General features: G+C 42.2%; 1 protein-coding gene across 2 annotated transcripts in view; it reads left to right on the plus strand.

Annotated features, from left to right (window-relative positions):
- The window catches only part of STPG2 (sperm tail PG-rich repeat containing 2), a 538570-nt gene that overhangs the window by 288883 nt on the left and 230163 nt on the right, over positions 1–19524 (plus strand). For both annotated transcript variants that reach the window (XM_033957447.1, XM_033957456.1), the window contains one exon: positions 7687–7802. In XM_033957447.1, coding sequence (XP_033813338.1) covers positions 7687–7802 — 116 coding nt within the window. The remainder of the gene's footprint in view (positions 1–7686; positions 7803–19524) is intronic.

The following is a 19524-nucleotide window of genomic DNA, read 5'->3' on the forward strand; positions in this document are numbered from 1 at the left end:
TTCTCAATGAAAGGAGTTCCCATGGATGAACATAGGTATAGAGAAGTGTAGAGAGGTACTGAGGAACTTCATAGTGAATGAATTCATAAATCATTAAGAGGAGTTTGAACTGTATGTGGAAACAGCCTATGAAGTGACTTGAGGAAAAGGCTAATGTGAGCTTAGTGACAATGGTGGAATACAAGTTGTGCAACAGAATTTTGAACAGATTGAAAGGAACCCATTCCCATGAGTGGTCTCTTGACTACCAAATTCTACAGGGCATTTTTTAGACCTAAATAATTCCTCTGATAGACTATTTGTCCAGCAGCAAAATGTATAACTCCCCATCTATGGTTCAATGTACTCATCTTTGGATCTTCTGTTGAGGAATGTAATGGCCATAAATTGAATTTGACCTCTTTTTTATGCCTAGCCTCCCATCCTTTTCATTGCAAACACCCTGTTCAAGTTTCAGAAGAAACCAGGCATAGTGATTGATTAGGCCAGTATGGTGCTATAGCAGAACAGATCAAAAGATTGCATAAAATGGGACTCTGTGGTATAATAACCTGACTTAGGCCCTCTTTTACAAAGCCGATTACCAAGGCGGACCGCTGTAATCACACTGAAGCTCATTGGGAATTAATGGGCTTCAGTGCTGTTGCTGCATGGCTTTGTAAAAGGGGGAGGGGTTTAATTTTAACCTATGTTGATAACCAAGGCAGGATTAACCAATAGGCCCACTAGGCATGTGCCTAGGGCCCGAAATGGTCAGGGGGGCCCAATGAAGGGAGGGCATCAACATTGTTTTTTCCAAATGGCGATGGGCCCCTCCAGTATTGATCGGCAATGCGGGCCCCCCCAATCGGCAACGCGGGCCCCCCCCAATCAGCAACGCGGCCCCCCCCCCCCATCGACGGAAAGTAAGACAAGCAAGCAACACGGGTAAGAAAGCCAACGGGAACTAATTTTGCAAGCGGTGCTGCTTGCCCAAAGCTTCCCTCTGACGCAGCTTCCTGTTTCCGCCTGGGCGCATGGTGGGGTGGGGCGGGGCATGGGGCCCAGTGTACTTATGTGCCTAGGAGCCCTCGATGAATTAATCCTGCCCTGTTGATAACTTCCCCCCCATGTTAGTCCAGATCATTAGTGGAGACAATCAGATTGAGCATATTACGCCAGTATTGAAAGGCTTGCATTACTTCCTGTTGAATGTTCATGTAATGTCTATTATTCATCCGATGTCCTCATTAGCCTATGTATTTTCCATTAAGGGGCCCAAATTGGGCCCCATTTGGGATTCAGTCTGAGTGAAATTAGTTATCTTTGCAAAAGAAAACATAAAGCTTTCTTAATCTAATAAAGCTGTGCAAATTTTAAAATTGTTTTATGCTATTCTGGTATTTGTTTTTATTATGTACTTTTTATTGTAATCTGCCCAGAATTGTGAAAAAGTACAGCATATAAAGATATGGGGACTGATTTTCAAAGGGTATAAAGGGTAGAAAAGCAGTGGAGTACCAAGGGGGGGCAGAGGGGAAGGTGGTCCGCCCTGGGGGCAGCCTTAGGGGGGGCTGCACAGCCGGCCAGGTCCAGAAAATGGTCGATAGCCAAGGCAAAGTGAGTCGATCGATAGACTCACTTTGCCTTGTCGATCTACTGGGCAGATCAGCCTTCCTCTCCCCAACGTCAATTCTACCGTCGGAGAGGAAGTTCAGGCCAGCCAATCGCTGCCTGGCTGGGCAGAACTTCTTCTCCGACGGCAGAATTGACGTTGGGGAGAGGAATGCTGGTCCCGGCCCGACACAGGAAAGCAGAGAGAGCTTGGGGCGGCCGCGGCGGTGGCTTTGGGGCCTGTTCCCCGATTTTGGCAGCAGTGGCTTGGTGGAGGGCAGGCAGGGTGAAAGAAAGAAAGGGGGCAGGCAGGGAGACAGAAGGGAAATAGAAAAAAAGAAAGGGGGCATGAAGAGAGAAAAAAGAAAGGGAGGCAGGGAGAAAGAAAGGGCAGGGAGAGGGGAAGAAAAAGTTGGGGGAGGGAATGAGGTCTGGAGGAGAGGAAGCATACAGGCTGAAAGAAGGGAAGAAAGATTGGATGCATAGTCAGAAGAGGAAAGTGCAACCAGAGACTCATGAAATCACCAGACAAGGTTGGAAAAATGATTTTATTTTCAATTTAGTGATCAAAATGTGTCTGAATTTATATCTGCTGTCTATATTTTGCACTATGGCCCCCTGTTACTAAACCGCAATAGCGGTTTTTAGCACAGGGAGCCTATGAGTGTCGAGAGCAGCCCTGGGCATTCAGCGCAGCTCCCTGCTATTGTGGTTTAGTAAAAAGGGAGGGGGTATATTTGTCTATTTTTGTATGATTGTTACTGAGGTGACAGTGCATAGAGTCATCTGCCTTGACCTCTTTGAAAAAAACCCAGAATAGAAATGATAATTAACATTTTCTCAGCGTACAGTGTGCTTTGTGTTTTTAAAAAAATTTTATTGTTGGTAGATCATTTTAACTTGGTTATTTTAAAAGTAGCTCGCAAGCCCAAAAAGTGTGGGCACCCCTGAGCTAGAGCGTTGAAGCTGCATGTGGCTGCCTTAAAGGTCATCTCTGACACAACCGGAAGGTCCATCAGAGACGACCTTTACAGCAGCCATATGCAACTACAATGCTCCGGCTGCTGTAAGAAGGCAGTTTAGACATTGCCAGCCAAAGGACAGGGAGGTTTGTCAGACTGGGCCTGTTGTCTGGGGGGAGGGGGAGGAAGGCGTTGCAGATCTTGTTGCCAAAATTGGAAAGATGAGGAAGGGAGAAAGATGGGCCTGTGGTGGATGGAGAGATTGAGAGAAGGGGCTAGATGATGGAAGTGGCTAGAAAGGGGAGAGAGAAGAGGTCAGATGATGGAAGTGGGGAGAAGAGAGAGTAAAAACTGAAAGGAAGTGGAGAAAGAGAACACATACTGGATGGAAGGAGGGATAAAGAAAAAGGACATATGCTGGATGGGGAAGAAGATAGAGTTAGTGAGATAGTGGAGGGGTGAAGGAAAGGGGTGGCATGCTGTGGGTAGACATAGTGAAAAGAGGGAAACTGAGGACTGCATAGTAAGAAAGAATTTAATTTAGACGGAAGCAGAAAATAAAGAAGGAAGACCAGAGAAGGAAAGGGAAGAGAGAGAGGAGAGAGAGATGCCAGAGAACGGGGAAGGAGACAGAGATATCAGATCTGAGTGGAAGAAATGAGAAGAGAGAGATACTAAAAAACACAGGGGGGAGGGAAAGAGAGATGAAAGGAGAAAGATGCCAGACCATGAGGGAACAGAGGGAAGATGATGGATGCCAGACCAAAGGGGGGAGGGGGGTCTTGAGGAGAGATGGAAGGGGGAGGCATACAGTTTCTGGAAGGGGCATAGAAGGAGAGAAGATGCCATATAGGGAGGGGCAGAGAGATGGCAGACAGTGGATGGAAGGAATACAGTAACAAGAAGATGAGGAAAGCAGAAACCAGAGAAGATAAAGGTAGAACAAAAATTTTCTATTTATTTATTGCTTTAGGAGACATGTGTCACTGTTTCTGTGGTGTTGCATTTTATGCAGAGTCCAGCTTCTTGCTGGTTCAATTTAACCTTTGTCTATGTATTTCTATTTATCCCCCCCTTTTACAAAACTGTGGAGCGTTTTTTAGCGCCAGCCGTGGTGGTAGCAGCTCTGATGCTCAGAATTCTATGAGCGTCAGAGCTGTTACCATTGTGGCTAAAATCCACACTACAGTTTTGTAAAAGGGGGAGGGGTTAATTTGTGATGACATATTCCATACTAGGCGAAGGTGTTTTCTGTGTTCTGTGTGTTCGAAAGACATGGTTTTCTGTTAGGATTGACGTTGTAGGATTGATCTGTACTGGTCTGGCTTGTTTAGTTTTACAATGGGTGTGTTGATGTACTGCTCACTGCAATATGTAAGATGCTGCCTTTTCCTAGGTACTCATGTGTGACGTGTGGCTTGTTACTAAAAATCATGTTTTTCGTACAGATGGGGTGGGGGGTTGCCAAAAAATGATGGCCCCGGGTGTCACATATGCTAGGTACGCCACTGCAGAAAAGGCTCCTTACTGCCATGGGCGATGTTATAAGATGCTAATGCGGCTTTAAAAAAAGGGTGGGGGGGAGGGGTTAGCTAGTTATTAACGATTTTTATTCTATTAACCGACTAAGTAACCATATAGAGATAAGATAGCAAAACAACTGTCCTAATTTTGGGATCTTTTTATTAAACTGTGTTAGAAAATTGGCTTAGCACATTTCTAACATGGCAGTATATTATGGATTTTTTTTTTTTCAGTTCCTGCTATAATTTTTCTTTTATCATGTGGGACCTGCATTAACATAACATTAATGGTGCTGAAAGTTAGGCGTTGATAGACACCTAGATCGCACCTACCAGTGCCTAACTTATTTGCATTAATTAGCTTTAATTGGTGCAGTAATTGAATGCACTATTAAAACCGAATAAAACTACATTAAAAAAAAAGTAGGCACTGCTTGGCACCTACCAGGGTAGGCGCCAGAATCATACCCACAGCATGGCGCTTAGCAGCGCCTAAGGTCAAAGTAGACATATTTAGGTATCACTAGGCGCCACTAAACGCAATTCTCGAAAATTCTTAGGTGCTGGAAATGTAGGCCTTTAAAACCCTGGTCTACATTAAGGGCCTGTTTTACAAAGCCGCATTAGCAGCTGCCGTGCGGCAACAGCTCCGAAGCCCTTTAAATCTCTATGGGTTTCGGGGCCATTACCGCACTGCAGCCGCTAGCGTGGCTTTGTAAAACAGGCCCTAAGTTTTTTCTTAGGCGCTGGTAGCTACAATTCTGTTAACAGTACCTAAGTATGACTGATATGTGTCTAGTGCCATTTTTTAGGCACCAGTCGGTTTATGTGCCATTTACAGAATCTGGGCCTTACTGCCTCCTATGTAGGAGGTGCTAAGTGCTCCCGTGTTAAATCCATGTTATCTAGATCAGTGTTCTTCAACCTTTTTACACCTATGGACCGGCGGAAATAAAATAATTATTTCGTGGACCGGCAAACCAATAAGACTGAAATTTTTTAAAAACCCCATTGCCGCCCCATCCCCGCGAGCTCGGTCCCATTAACCGTCTGATCCCATCCGCACAAGCCTCAAATAGTTATGATTTTATATTGAACATATTTTATTAAAGTATAAAAAGAAACAATATTCTGTACAATTGTCATTTTATAAATATAAATAATACAGGGCAAGGATCAACAAAACCCCCGTCTCCCCTCCCCTTCACATATATCCCCTCTACTATCAAGAAAACTGAATAAGCCAAATTATTACAGAATGCTACATAAATATCATGCTAACAGAATACTGCAGTCACACATGGCAGGAATGGTGTTAGGGGGAGTGCAACTAGGGCAACTGCCTCCTGGTCAGAGAAAGCCCTAAGCCAGCTGGAAGCTAAAGACGCACTGCCTGGGCTTTGCACTCCCAGTTATGTCTAACATCAGCTCTAGCAGGATACATATTTTAAATCTGATATATTCTAATCACAAGATAGAAATAAAATTATTTTTTTCTACCTTTTGTCGTCTCTGGTTTCTGCTTTCATCGTCTTTTCACTCTCTTCCATCCAGCGTCTGCCCTCTGTCTCTTCAATCCAGCATCTGCCTCTTCCATCCACTGTCTGCCCTCTACCCCTACCCCTACCCTTCCCATATGGTATCTGCGTTCTTTCTATGCCCCTCTCTCCTACACCAGATCTAGCATCTTTGTCCCTCTTTCCTTATTTTTCATCTGATCCCCCTTCCCAGCATCAATCTCTTTCTACTTTATCATTCCTCTGTCTCTCCCCTTTCCCTCATCTGATCTCTCCATTCCATCCTGACTCCTTCCCCTCCTCTAATCTCCTGCCAGCTGTTTCCTTCCAATGTTCCTCCTCCCCTGTCCAGCAGTACCTTCTCCCTTTTTTCCTCCCCTTATCCAACAGTAATTCTCACCCCTTCCCCTTCTCCCCTGTCAGCAGTAGCCCCTTCCCCTCCCTTGTCTAGGAGTACCCCTTCTCCCTTTCCTCCTCCTCTTATCCAACAGTAATTCTCATCCCTTCCCTTTCCCTTCTCCCCTGCCAGCAGTAGCCCCTTCCCCTCCATTGTCTAGGAGCACCTCTACTCCCTTCCCTCCTTCCCTCTCCAGCAAATGTTTCCTCTATGTAGGCTAGCGGCAGCTCTGTGCGCTTTAACTTCGGCACACAGCTGCCCCTAAGCAGTATTTTAGCCGCGGTTTCATGAGGCAGCCTCGGGGCCTTTGGTAGGCCGGCCCGCTTTGATGATGCGATGTGGGACAGCCTATCAAAGGCCCCGAGGCTGCCTCATGAAACCGCGGCTAAAATACTGCTTAGGGGCAGCTGTGTGCCGAAGTTAAAAGCACACAAAGTTGCCCCTGCTTGTCTGGGGGTGCGGAGACATACGCAGCAGGAGTAGGAGGTGGAAGGCAGGAGTGTCGGCATAGCGACGGCAACAGGAAGTTGCACGTCAGCTGACGCCGGCACTTTTTGCTGTGGCTGGGGACCCGAATCCTTCGCGGACCGGCAACATTTTTTTGCCGACCGGCACCGGTCCGTGGACCAGCGGTTGAAGAACTGTGATCTAGATAGTACATTCTAATCAGGACAGGCAAGTTGGATAAAGCTTTCCCTTACTCCCCTGCCCGTGACTTGGCCCTCCCAAAAAATTATTTAAAAAAATAAATAAACACATGATTACTGCATGCTAACAGGCAGATTACTGTAAAACCATTTATCTTGTTTTGTAGTATGCCTTTTTTCCACATTAAGCATATATTAGTGCCTAATTTGGTTTAGTAAAAAAGCCCCTTTTTGTGGCAACTTAACTAGACACTTATGTGAATTTTGGCTGGTTCCCAGTTTAATTCCAGGTCAGCAGTCATACCTAGATATTCAATGTTTTGAGCTGCACATGCCCATATCTGGGGGTAAGCCTTCAAAATATGGCATAAATTTTGATAATATTGTAGCCTTAGTCAATCCACATATGTCTCAGTCCAATAACAGTAGACCTAGGCTATATTCAACAGTCCCATTCACTATTTTCTATGCTCTTTTAAAAGTAGCCTCAGCCCCACCACTCCACCGCTGTGTTAATTTGCCATTGCGGGAATAATTATGTGAGAGCTCATCATTGGCTGCTTATATGCATTTTTTATCAAAATTTTTCTTTACTTTTGTATTATCTCAATGGTTTTAATAAATATTATTCTTTTACACTATAGTGCGAAACATGTCATGTCGGGTTTGACTCCCAGACGTTGGCTGAACAAAAAAAAGCTAAGTACACTGGCACTGTAAAAGAATAATATTTATTAAAACCATTGAGATAATACAAAAGTAAAGAAAAATTTTGATAAAAAATGCATATAAGCAGCCAATGATGAGCTCTCACATAATTCTTCCCGCAATGGCAAATTAACACAGCGGTGGAGTGGTGGGGCTGAAGCTACTTTTAAAAGAGCATAGAAAATAGTGAATGGGACTGTTGAATATAGCCCATATCAGCCCAATGGCACATTATTAAAAATAGTTGATAATTCCCCTACCCTCACCCCCAACTGTGTAATTTTTTCTTTACTTCATTTTAATCTTTGTTTTTTCCTTTTATATATATATTCCCTATAGGACCTGGATCATACACACCAATAGTAAAGCCTGTTTCCAATATCTCTGTATCGGTTTCCAAAGAAGAACGTTTCAAGTACACAAAAAACATGAATCCTGGACCTGCATCTTATGAGGTTTGTCCACATAGCTTTGTTATCAACAGTCATAGATTATGACCACAGCCAGTAGTAGAGGGCCTCATATGAATCCACACTATGGAGAATATATATTTTTCTATATAACCCATGAGCAGAACAAAGAGAAAATATTCCAGCTGCAGATCTGATAATTTATTCAAGGTCGGTGTAGATTATTCAGTTCTTTTTTTCTGCCAAATAGATTGAGATTTGACTGCTTTCCTTCTTTGAATTTGACATACTCATAAGTTCTTCTGTTGTTTTAAGGATTATATTTTACTTATAATTAACAAAATAAGTCTGATATAGGCATCTTGTTACCATCAGAAATTGTAACAAATTTTGAGTCAGTTCTAAAACCAATTAGTTCCTGGTGGGGAGATCACATCTGAACACACATGTAACATTTACTCTTTTGTTCATGGATTCCAGTAGATTTCAATGCCGATTTATCAAATGCTTTTTTTTTTTTTTAATACAGCTACTATTACTACTACTATTAATTATTTCTAGAGCACTACCAGATGTACGCAGCGCTGTACAGAGTCACAAATGAGACAGACCCTGCTTGAAAGAGCTTACAATCTAAGCAGACAAGACAAAGATAAATGGGATGCCAGGGTAGGGGATGGTTAATCTGCTGGCTAGGATGGTGGGGAATAGGGTTACGGATTGTGAACAGGGGTAGTGGGCAGTGGGGAATAGGGTTACGGATTGAAGGATGTATAATGTTTACTGCTGTATATTTATTTATGTGCCATTTTACTAAAACTAGGTTTCTAATATTAAGTTTAGCATTCAGTGAAAGGTAAACATAAATGTGTTAACTGCTTTTGCAGTATTTTTGTCAGTATCACATGCTAAACCAGATGTTAGTAGCAGTTTTTGCTAGGGTAGTATAACTACCCACATCCACAATAACCCACAGAATAATACATGGATCAAAGAAATAGTTCATAGATTGTGCTCAATTAATCTTGAAAGAGTTTTTTTGTGCTCATAGATCAGCTTGGGTGTTAAGAAGCATCATCTTTCTACCCATAGGTGTCGGAAAAAGGGGGGGCACAGGAGCCGTGGCCTCCCCCCAAAATTGGCAGTAGCTCTGCTCTCCCACTGGTCAGTGTGTATCACGTTATTTCCTTCCTTCCCCCCTAGTGGGATCCTGACCTCTTTCTTCAACTCCAGACTCCCCCACACCTACTGTCTTCCCAGTGTTTGTTTTTTTAAATCTTCGGGCAGCGTCGATGAGATCAGCATGCTGCTTTCGGCCTTCTGGAAGTCTTCATTCAGCTGCAATTTCCTGTTTTTACATAGGCGAGCTGCTGCTTAATGAAGGGTTCCAGAGCAGGCTGAAGGCAGCACACTGATCTTGTTGACGCTGCCTGAAGATTAAAAAAAACAAACACCAGGGAGGAGGTAGGTGTGGGGGAGTCGGGAGTCAAAAGTTGAAACTTACAAGCTGAAAAAAGAGGTTGTTCGGCAGGATCCCGCTAGAGGGGGAAGGAAGGAAATAATGTGATACATGCCACGGGCTTTGGGTAGGGAGTTGAGAAGGCAGTGAGGACAGATACTCAGGGGCTTGGGGGAGGGGGTTGGGAAAGACAGATACTGCACGTACTGGGAGAAGGTTGGGAAGGACAAATGCAGGGGGGGGGTTAGGAAAGAAGGAAAAGAGAGATGCTTCATAGGTGGGGTAGTGGGAAGGGAGAGAAAGAAATGCTGCCGGAGGGGGAGGGAAAAGGAATGGAGAATTGTTGGACATAGGTGTGTGGAGTGAGAGGGAAAGGAAAAAAGAGGGAGAATTGTTGGACATGATAGTGGTGGAGAGGAAGGAGGGAGAAATATTGGATATTGAGAGGGAAGGGTGGGAGATGGAAAGGGATGTAAGAGGGACCAATGTTGAACATGGTGGTGGAGAGGATTGATGAAAGGAGAAATTGTGGGTATGGGGATGGTGGAGAGGGACAAAAGATGCTTTATAGGAGCCAAGGGATGAGATGGAGAAATATTGCATTTGGCAGGAGAGGGGGGTGGGAAAGATTCCCTTCCCTCTCTCTCTCCTTTTCCATTCCCTTTGCAGCAAGGGAGGAAATGAGAGAGATGGTGAACAGTGAGAAATAGAGATGGAAACATATTGCACATGGGGGTGGAGGAGATAGAGAAAGAAATGCAGAAGAAAGCAGAGAAAACCAGAAACTGGAATCAACTTGATGGAAAAATAAATCCTTAAAGACAACAAAGGTATAAAAAGGAATTTGACTGAAATATGTTTGTTTTGGGAAACATATATAGCATACATCTTTGTATTCTGTTCAACAGAAAAGGAAATGCATTTCTGGTTTTATGCAGCCTGCGGTGACTGTGCGCCTGACACTGTGGTGAAATCCTCTCCTTGAGTCCCAACTCCCCCATCTACTACCTCCCTGCTGTGGAAATTTAAAATCTTTGGGCAGCTGACGCGAAGTCAGCCTTCCGCTGTCGGCCTGCCCCGGAAATGTTCTTTCTGCAGCATCCTGCCTTTGCAGGAAGAGGAAGTGCTACAGAAAGAACACTTCCAGGGTAGGCCGACGGCAGGAGGCTGGCTTTGCATCAGCTGCCCAAAGATTTTAAATTTTAGTGGTGTGGAGGTGGAAGGTGGGGGAGTCGGGAACTGTTGTACCCTAGGATCCAGCTGAGAGGGGAGGGCTGGGGTTAGGAATGAGGGAAGGATATGCTGCATGGGCTGCGGGGGGAGGGGTGTTGGGAGAGCAAGAAAGACAGAGGCTGCACAGGCTGGGGGTTAGGAAGGGAGGGAAAGAATTGCTGCTGGTGGATGAGGGAAGAGAAAAAGAAAATTCTTGAACATAGGTGTGTGGAGTGGGAGGGAAAGAGAGATGGTGTACATGGGGAAGAGGGTGACTTGTTGTACATGATAGTGGTGGAGAGGAGGGAGGGAGGAGAAATGACTCAAAGAAGGGAGAGATGTCAGATTCCGGAGAAGGGTGATGGAAGGAGGGAAAAGAGAGATGTCAAATCACTGGAATGGGAAGAAGAGAGAGATGCCAGACCACGAAATGGAAGGGAAGGATGAGAGAGAGAGATGCCATACTGCAGGAAGGAGAGATGCCAGATCGCAGAAAGGAGAGAAGAGAGATGTTAGACTGCAGGAAGAGGGAGGGAAGGCGAGAGAGATGCCAGACCATGGCAGAGGAGAGAGATTCCAGGCTATGGGAAGGAGAGGAGAAAGATTCCAGACCATATGAAGGGAAAGGGGGAAGACAGAGTTGTCTGACCATAGGAGAGGGATGAGATGGTGCACAGGGATGGATGGGAAGGGGAGATAGAGTGAGGAGATGGTGCACAGCAATGGGTGTGGCAGGGAAGAGATAAGAAGAAATACTTCTTATGGATAGATGGGAATAGGGGAGAAGAAAGAGGGAGGAGATGGTACACATGGATAGATGGGAAGAGAAGACGGATAGATTTTGAGAAGAAAGATAGATTTTGAGAAGAAAGCAGAAAAATGGAAGAAAGTTGAATGCTAAAAAGTTAATGCTAAAGATGGCTGTATGGCAGAAAGTGAAGGAGAGAAAAACAGCAAATGGATAAAGTGGCCCTAGATACACAGACATAAGGAAGTCAAACAGAGACTAGGAAAAGATGGTTTGAAAAACAAAATCACCAGCCCTCTCTGCAAGTTTGTTTAATATATAATGTATATGTCCTCCCTGGGGAGAAAGTTTCAGGAGATGGGAGTATAGTACAGAATATATGCTGATGATATTCTGTTCTTTTTCCCAAATAATGATGTTTCCAACATACAATCGTATGTTGTATGTTGGACACATCTACAAAAATATATGCAAAGATATATGGAACCAGTTGTGGGATGGATGGATGAACATGGCTTGAAGTTAAACATTAACCAAACAGAGGTAATGGTGGTAAAAGGTCAAAGAGACAACTTTGACATAGATAATGTGGTTGTAATGGGGGAGACATTGCCAGTGAAAAAGGAGATGACCATCTTGGGAGTGTGCTTGGATAGCTGTTTGATGATGGGATAACAAATTTTGAAAATGATCAGGGTAGGTTATATGCAAATAAAGCTACTTTATAGACTGAAACCATTATTACTAGCATCTGATTTTCGTAGTGTGGTCCAAGCTTTAATATTGAGTAGAGTATTGTAACTCATTTTATCTAGGAGTTGCTAAAGGGAAATTGAAGGCACTGCAGATGCTGATCAATTTGGCTGCTAGATTGATTACAGGGGTTCCTAGGAGCTCACATATATCTCTTATATTGAAACAATTACACTGGCTGTCTATTCAACAAAAGTACATTTAAGATCATTGCAATCATCCATCAGATATGGTACCATATTGCTTCAAGTGTACTATAAGAATTGTTTAAAATTTACCAACCTAGAAGAGATCTAAGGTCTGAAAACACTATGAACTTGAGTTTAGAGGGGAGGATGCCTATTATTCATGTTATAATTGGAGCATTAATGATGTCAGTGGCGGGTGCCAAACTTTGGAATGTTCTACCAGGCATACTGCGGTTTTGTGTTGGAAAGATCAACTTTTTTTTTTTTGTTCAATAAGTTTTATTGAATTTTAAATATACAGAACATATTAAGAAAATGTTCAAAACGCAGCTCTTTGTTGATGCTTTCCTATGAAAATGTTGCTACTTCTGTACTTCCTGTAAGGTACTGTGCCAACGAATATTTGGGTTTTTAACTTTTTACAGTTTTATTGCTGAACATTTAATTGATAAGATGTTTGTTAATATCCATGCGACTAAAGGGCGATTAGTATATTATGTGTGTAACCAATATGTTAACCGCATAGTTTTATGCGGTATATATATTTTAAATTAAATAAATATGGAAAAAATGGTATTACAATTAGTACTATTATGGGTTTGGGGTTTGAGATTGGGTGAGATATGGGGGCAGAGCTTTCAGGCCCCCCCAAACTAAAAAGCGTTCCGCTGCCCATGTTTCTACCTTAACAGGCTTCTGGTAGCTCACTTGAAAGATCTAACAATATATCTCTTTCAGAACCTGGATTTATCATCAGCTGTAAGAAGTCAATGCTTCAATCTATGTACAACTTTTCATTTGTGGGAGCTATTTTGAACACAGTTCAGACTAAAGTTTTATACAACAAGACAGATTATTATTATTATTTATTTTATTTAGTAAATTTATAAATTGTTTTTCTTAAAATCCCAAAGCAATTTATAATAACACCCACCCCTTCTCCCCATCCTCTCCCCTCCACCACAGCTTACATCATTCCAATAACAAAATGTAAAATCCATTGCATACTAGCAAATTAATACTCTTAACATAGGGGTCCTATTATTAATGCTTAGCGTGCTAACAGAGATTAGCATGTGCTTTATGCTACACTTCCTATTTTATACCTATGGGTCACAAGGCATTTAGTGCACACTAATGTCTACTAGCATATACCAAGCTTTACTAAAAGGGCCACATAGAGCATAAGACTGTATTGCACCTGTCCATCTGAAAAGATTCCTGAAAAAATGACTACAAACATTATAAACTGTTATAATTTGTTAAATAGCCAAGTTTTACATTATCACTGAAACCAGTGGCGTATTAAGGGGGGCAGGGGTGGACTGCCTTCAGTGTCATCTTGTCAGGGAACCAAAATCTCAGGAATGCCCCCCCCCCAAAAAAAAAAAGCCCCAAAATTCTGACTGAACCCAAGAAAAATAAAGGTTCTGTGGATTCTTAATGATATCAAAATCCCTTTGGATACTATGAACTCCCTCCAAAATCAAAAGTCAGAAATCATGGAATACTGCAAGTCTCATTATTTATTTTGATCTTACAAATTCAGACAACCTATAAAATTTGCTTCTATTACCTGCAGCAACTACAAAATCTCTCTCCATACTTTGAGAAGATGAGTCTAATCACTGCAGATCATGCTTTAATAATGTCCTGGCTAGACTACTGTAATGTCTTGTTTATTGTTCAGACCACAATGAGTTTGCACCAGGAGGCATGTTAAGGTCTAGATTTTCTTCCAGGTTTTTAATGGCTGTTGCGTCTGACTCTGCAATCAATCACATTAAATATGAACTAGCTTGCTGAACACCCTGTAATTGAGACAAGTTTCACATACCTTATTAAAATGTAAATGTAACCTACCCTCAACTTAGCCACCCACTTTTATTTATCCCAATGCTTTTGCGTCTCATAACCAAATATCTTAATAGTTCCTTAAGCTATAATTCCTCAAAAACTGAAGTTCCTTGACAGTGATGCTGTTCACGAGGAGCACTTCAGTGTTCTATATCATATCAGAATTTCTATAAAAATATATAAAATCTATCAGCAATTCTCAAAAATATTCTTCATATAGTATATACTCACAGAAGGTCTGACCCATAGGGATCTCTTTTTGATAAGAACATAATAATTGCCATTGCTGAATCAGATCAGTGGTCCATCATGCCCAGCAGTCCGCTCACGTGGCTGCCCTCTGGTCCAAGACCAGCACCCTAACTGAGACTAGCCCCACCAGCGCACGTTCCTGTTCAGCAGAAACTTGTCTAACTATGTCTTGAATCCTTGGAGGGTGTTTTCCCCTATAACAGCCTCTGGAAGAGCGTTCCAGCTTTCTTCCACTCTCTGGGTGAAGAAGAACTTCTTTACGTTTGTACGGAATCTATCCCCTTTCAACTTTAGAGAGTGCCCTCTTGTTCTCCCTACCTCGGAGAGGGTGAACAACCTGTCCTTATCTACTAAGTCTACCCCTTCAGTATCTTGAATGTTTTGATCATGTTCCCTCTCAATCTCCTCTGTTCGAGGGAGAAGAGGCCCAGTTTCTCTAATCTTTTGCTGTACGGCAGCTCCTCCAGCCCCTTAACCATCTTAGTCGCTCTTCTCTGGACCCTTTTGAGTAGTACCGTGTCCTTCTTCGTAGGTGACAGCTTACAAATCTGTGATTATTCCTTCTCTGTGGTTCTGAAAACTGTAGTTCCAAATTGACCTAAAGTGCATTTTTTTGTTGGATATTTCTATTAAATTAATCTACTTCATAGGAGCCAGTTTTGATGGTGCGGAGAATCCACAATACTGAGTAACCACTCTTCATTGTGTCCAGGAAGCAGTGTTCCTTCTAAGCTGAGCAGGAGTCCTCCAACTGCATAGCTGCCACTGGGGGTGGTGCTTCAATATTGTGTTTCCAGTGGCTAGGGTAAGCAGAGTACTTGGGGACCTGCAGCAAAGCTTACCTGTGGCTCCCTATTGGCAATGTAATAGTGAAACAGCACCCCCTACTGGCAGAAATGTAGATGAAGAATTTCTGCTCTGCTTAGCCTTAGAGGGACCAGTGCCAGAGAGGTGTAATTTGAACTGTGTTGCCACCTCCAATCATTTTGAAATGTTGATGTCTATTATCTGCTTATTGACCTGCAAATTGGTATCACACAAACTTAGACACTGAAAAAAAACCTATAAAAAGTCTTCTTTATAGAGTTTATAGTTCATTCATAAACAACAAGATATCATTAATATAATACAGCTATAGACTAATGTGTGGTCAAAAATGGATGAATATTTTCATTTCTTTTTAAATGCAGCACATATAGGTAAGAACAGCTGGCTGTCAGTCAGGCAGCAAGCAGTAATTTGTTATCCCTGCTGTGTTATATTATATAGCACCAATGGTAAGGCAGCACAGCAGAGTTATTTAGAGGGTATCTGTTTGTGCTTACTTGACACAGTTGAAAGACACCATGTGCTTCTTTTCCTTTCCTAAAAGAGGCAAGAAAAGTCAATAGCATCACTGATTCTTCAAGCTCCAGGTGTTCATCCTTTCGTACATGCCATGTTCTCATTTGTATCTAATGATATATTTTGTTCCTGCACAGAGCTGAAAGAGCGAGAGGTGAGAAGGATTCTTGCTCTTGAATGCTCGTGCTTCAATAAATCAGCCTCTAAAGAGCCACCTATATGAATATAGGTATAAGGGGCTTGTCTTAAGTGGTGTCTTTTAAAGGTAGATAGCACACAGCCAGAGTCCTTTTGTGCCCCAGATGAGACGCCATTTCTCGCTGCATCTACCTTTGCAATTTTGCACTGAAGCATTCATAGATATTATGAGCTGTCAGGCTATGAAAATAGTGCAGTGGTTCAATACTGAATATATAGAGGGAAAAGTTTGCATTACTAGGAGAGGTGCCAATGTTGTTTCTTAATGTGGAGATCAGCTGCCATTCAGTTATGGAGAAAATAGACTGTAGAGATGAGAAAAGGTGTTTCATTATGCTTTTCTCACACATGCTGACCTTCCATGCTAGCTACCTATTATGCTTCATACCTTTGTAAGCCATTGCAGTTATATTCCCTCTCATGCATTTGTCTGTATTTAGATTGCTGATGTTTTCCCTTCTTATTGTCCATGAAGTTGGACGGTATAAATGTTTGAAAGCATATTTAAATGAACAATGCAGTGACTGAAATATGACTAACTGTTTTAAGTTATTCTCGCACGTACTTTAAGCAGATACTCCTCAAGCTAGCTCTTGCGCTATGTCTGGTTAGTGTTAGATGTTCAAAAAGAAATAATGAGGCTTATGCTACAGTCAGGATGTTACGTGGCCTAGCCTGGAAATAGAGCACCTCTTCAGCCTTGGCTGATTTCCATTGGCTTCACAAGTTGAAGTAAAAACTTGTTTTAAGGCATTGACATTAGCCTAAAGATTCTACACCAGGGGTGTCCAACCTGCGGCCCGAGGGCGATGCAGTGTTTTCCTCTGCTGCCCCCGGGTGTTTACCGTCTTGCCGGCTCCCTCCTCTGTCATGCTGCAGTGTTTGCACATTTGTGCGGCCCCAGAAACGTTTTTTTTTGGCCAGTGCAGCCCAGGGAAGCCAAAAGGTTGGACACAAACAACCTGCCATATTTGTCATCTAATTATCTCAGTTCAAGCTTCACTAAATTGAACCAGTTGAGGACAAAAACAAGATCAGTTCTGTATGTTTGTACTTCTTCATCAATCATGTTAACAGCACAATTTACGCTCATTAAGGGTCACTTTTAGGTCATATTTTTGTGAGAGGAGGGGGAAGTTATCAACATGGGCTGTCTTTAAGGCAGACTTTTTAAAATCACAAATTATACTATTCTAGCACAGGGTCTCAATGCATAAAATAGCACCACTTGTGGTAAAATAACTTGCCTTAAAGGTAGCCCATGTCAAAAACTTCCCTCCATGGCTTCCAACTTTGCTAATTGTCAACAACAAGCTGGCCCTTTGGATATGTCATTCATTCTAGTTCCCTTTCAAACTTCCCAGTAGGTGAATCAAGCCTATAGTTTTTTAACTGCAAAGATTCACTATGAGGGTCTGATACATTTGTCAGCCACAAAACTTGGCAGCGGTCTCTTGTATATTGGAATTGAAGATAAGAACAGAAATATTGTAGATTTATCAGAATAAGAGAAAATGTCATTATAAATTGATTCTTTACATGTTGCAGCAATGGAGTCTGTAGGTTACATCTCATTATTTTAGCTCAGTGCTTCTTTCTGCAGGTATTGCACGAAGCAAAAAAAGTTTGACTCTTCTTTTGTCGATGCTACATAAGAATAACACTGCCTGTGAGTATGATCCTCACAGGCTGTAGCCTGAATTCCCCCCTGCCAGTGACTCTCCCCCCACCCCACTTAGATCTCTGCCAGAACCCTCTGGCAGGGTGGATCTTTGGTGGGGGAATTGCCGGGGGAGTCTCTGGCGGGGTGGTGCTGATGTGTGTGTTTTCGAGGGCAGGGGGGAATTCAGGCTGCAACCTGGGAGCATTGGACTGCAGCTTTGTGTGGCCCTATGCTCCCAGATAGTAAAATAACCCCAGCAAAAAGCTGGCGTTATTTTTACCATCATTTTGCATCCCTAATATAACCACAAATTGCATTTGCCAATTAGCCTGGTATTGAATTCTAGGGCCTAATTCTGACCGCAATGGTCAGTTTTTAAGAAAACACTCACTGCCACTGGCTGAATATTGACCAGTTAATGATGGTTAACAATTTCAGTATCTTGTAGCTGTTCTTGAGAGGAAACTTTTTATAATTTTCATGAAATTCCAACTATCTATTCTTAAAAAGACTTTGTAATTGATATGAATGAAAATATGTTTCATTTTTGGAGTTTCTGTCCTCCCCACAAAATTTGTAGATATTTTTTGGTTAATTTCATACATTCAAGTTAAATTGTTTGAGTGTACACTACATAGATAATTCTATAACAGGGAGCCACCATTTCGGCACCATAATATATGGGTAATGAGCCTTTTCTATAAAGGCATTTTTTTGCATAAGTGCCCTTATAGAATATTGGCATATACTGGCATTGACATGCCTAAATGTAGTCACTAGCACAATTTCACATGCAAATTACAGTATTCTGTAAATTTCCTATGTAAATGTTATCCCTGCTTATGGTCTGCCATGATCCTTTCCTGTGAAAGCCCCTCTAATAATTATGCATAATTACAGAATTGTTCTTAGACACAAGGTTGCTATCATACCCACATGAATGGCAGTATTTTATAAATTTATGCACAGAATAGGTGCATAAATATAAACAACCTGCTATTGCCGGATTTAAAAAAGGTTTAGACAACTTCCTGGAGGAAAAGTCCATTTGTCTGCTATTGAGACAGACATGGGGGAAGCCACAACTTGCCCTGGATTTCTAGCATGGAATATTGCTACTATTCAGGTTTTTGCCAGATACTTGTGACCTGAATTAGCCACTGTGAATACAGGATATTGGGCCAGATGAACCATTTTTCAAAAGGGTTCCAGGAGAGATCCGGAAAATTACAGACCAGTAAGCTTGACTACAGTCCTGGGCAAAATAGTTGGAAACTATTATAAAAAATGAAATTGTTCAGAATTCTGCTGCATGCCTCATTTTCTACCAATGTCATTATGCTTACGTTACCACTCTCCTTGAATAGCTTCACTGACTCCCTGTCTGTTTCCACATACAGTTCAAGCTCCTTTTACTGACCTGCAAGTGTATTCATTCTGCAGCTCCTCAGTATCTCTCCTTTCCTGTCTCTCCCTATATTCCACCCCGTAAGCACTGTTTATTGGGTCAGTCTTTCATCAATGCCTTTCTCCTCCACTCCCAACTCCCAACTCCATCCCTTCTGCCTCACTGTGCCATATGCATGGATTATCCTACCTGACTCTGTGCATCATGCCCTATCTCAGACTTAAAACCCACTTTTTTGAAACTGTGGATACATCCGACCCTACCAGATTGTAAAAACACCCATATCTGTTGTCATTCCCTCTTTACTCCCCTACCTCTAAGTCCTTTGCATTTATAAATCACTTTTGTCCTGTTAGATTGTATGCTCTTTGAGCAGGGACTGTCTCTTGTATGTTTGTTGTACAGTGCTGCGTTTGTCTGGTAGCACTTTAGAAATAATAAATATTATTATTATTAGTAGTAGTAGTAGCCAAGGGAGGTCTCGCCTCACCAATTTGCTTGACTTCTTTGAAGGTGTGAATAAACAAATGGATAAAGGTGAGCCAGTTGATGTAGTGTATCTAGATTTTCAGAAAGCGTTTGACAAATTTCCTCATTAGAGGCTCCAGAGAAAATTAAAGAGTCATGGGATAGGAGGCAATATTCAGTTATGGATCCTGGATTGCTGAGAGATTGCAGCATAAAG

Source organism: Geotrypetes seraphini, chromosome 1 (genome assembly GCF_902459505.1).
Source record: "Geotrypetes seraphini chromosome 1, aGeoSer1.1, whole genome shotgun sequence".
Lineage (NCBI taxonomy): Eukaryota > Metazoa > Chordata > Amphibia > Gymnophiona > Dermophiidae > Geotrypetes > Geotrypetes seraphini.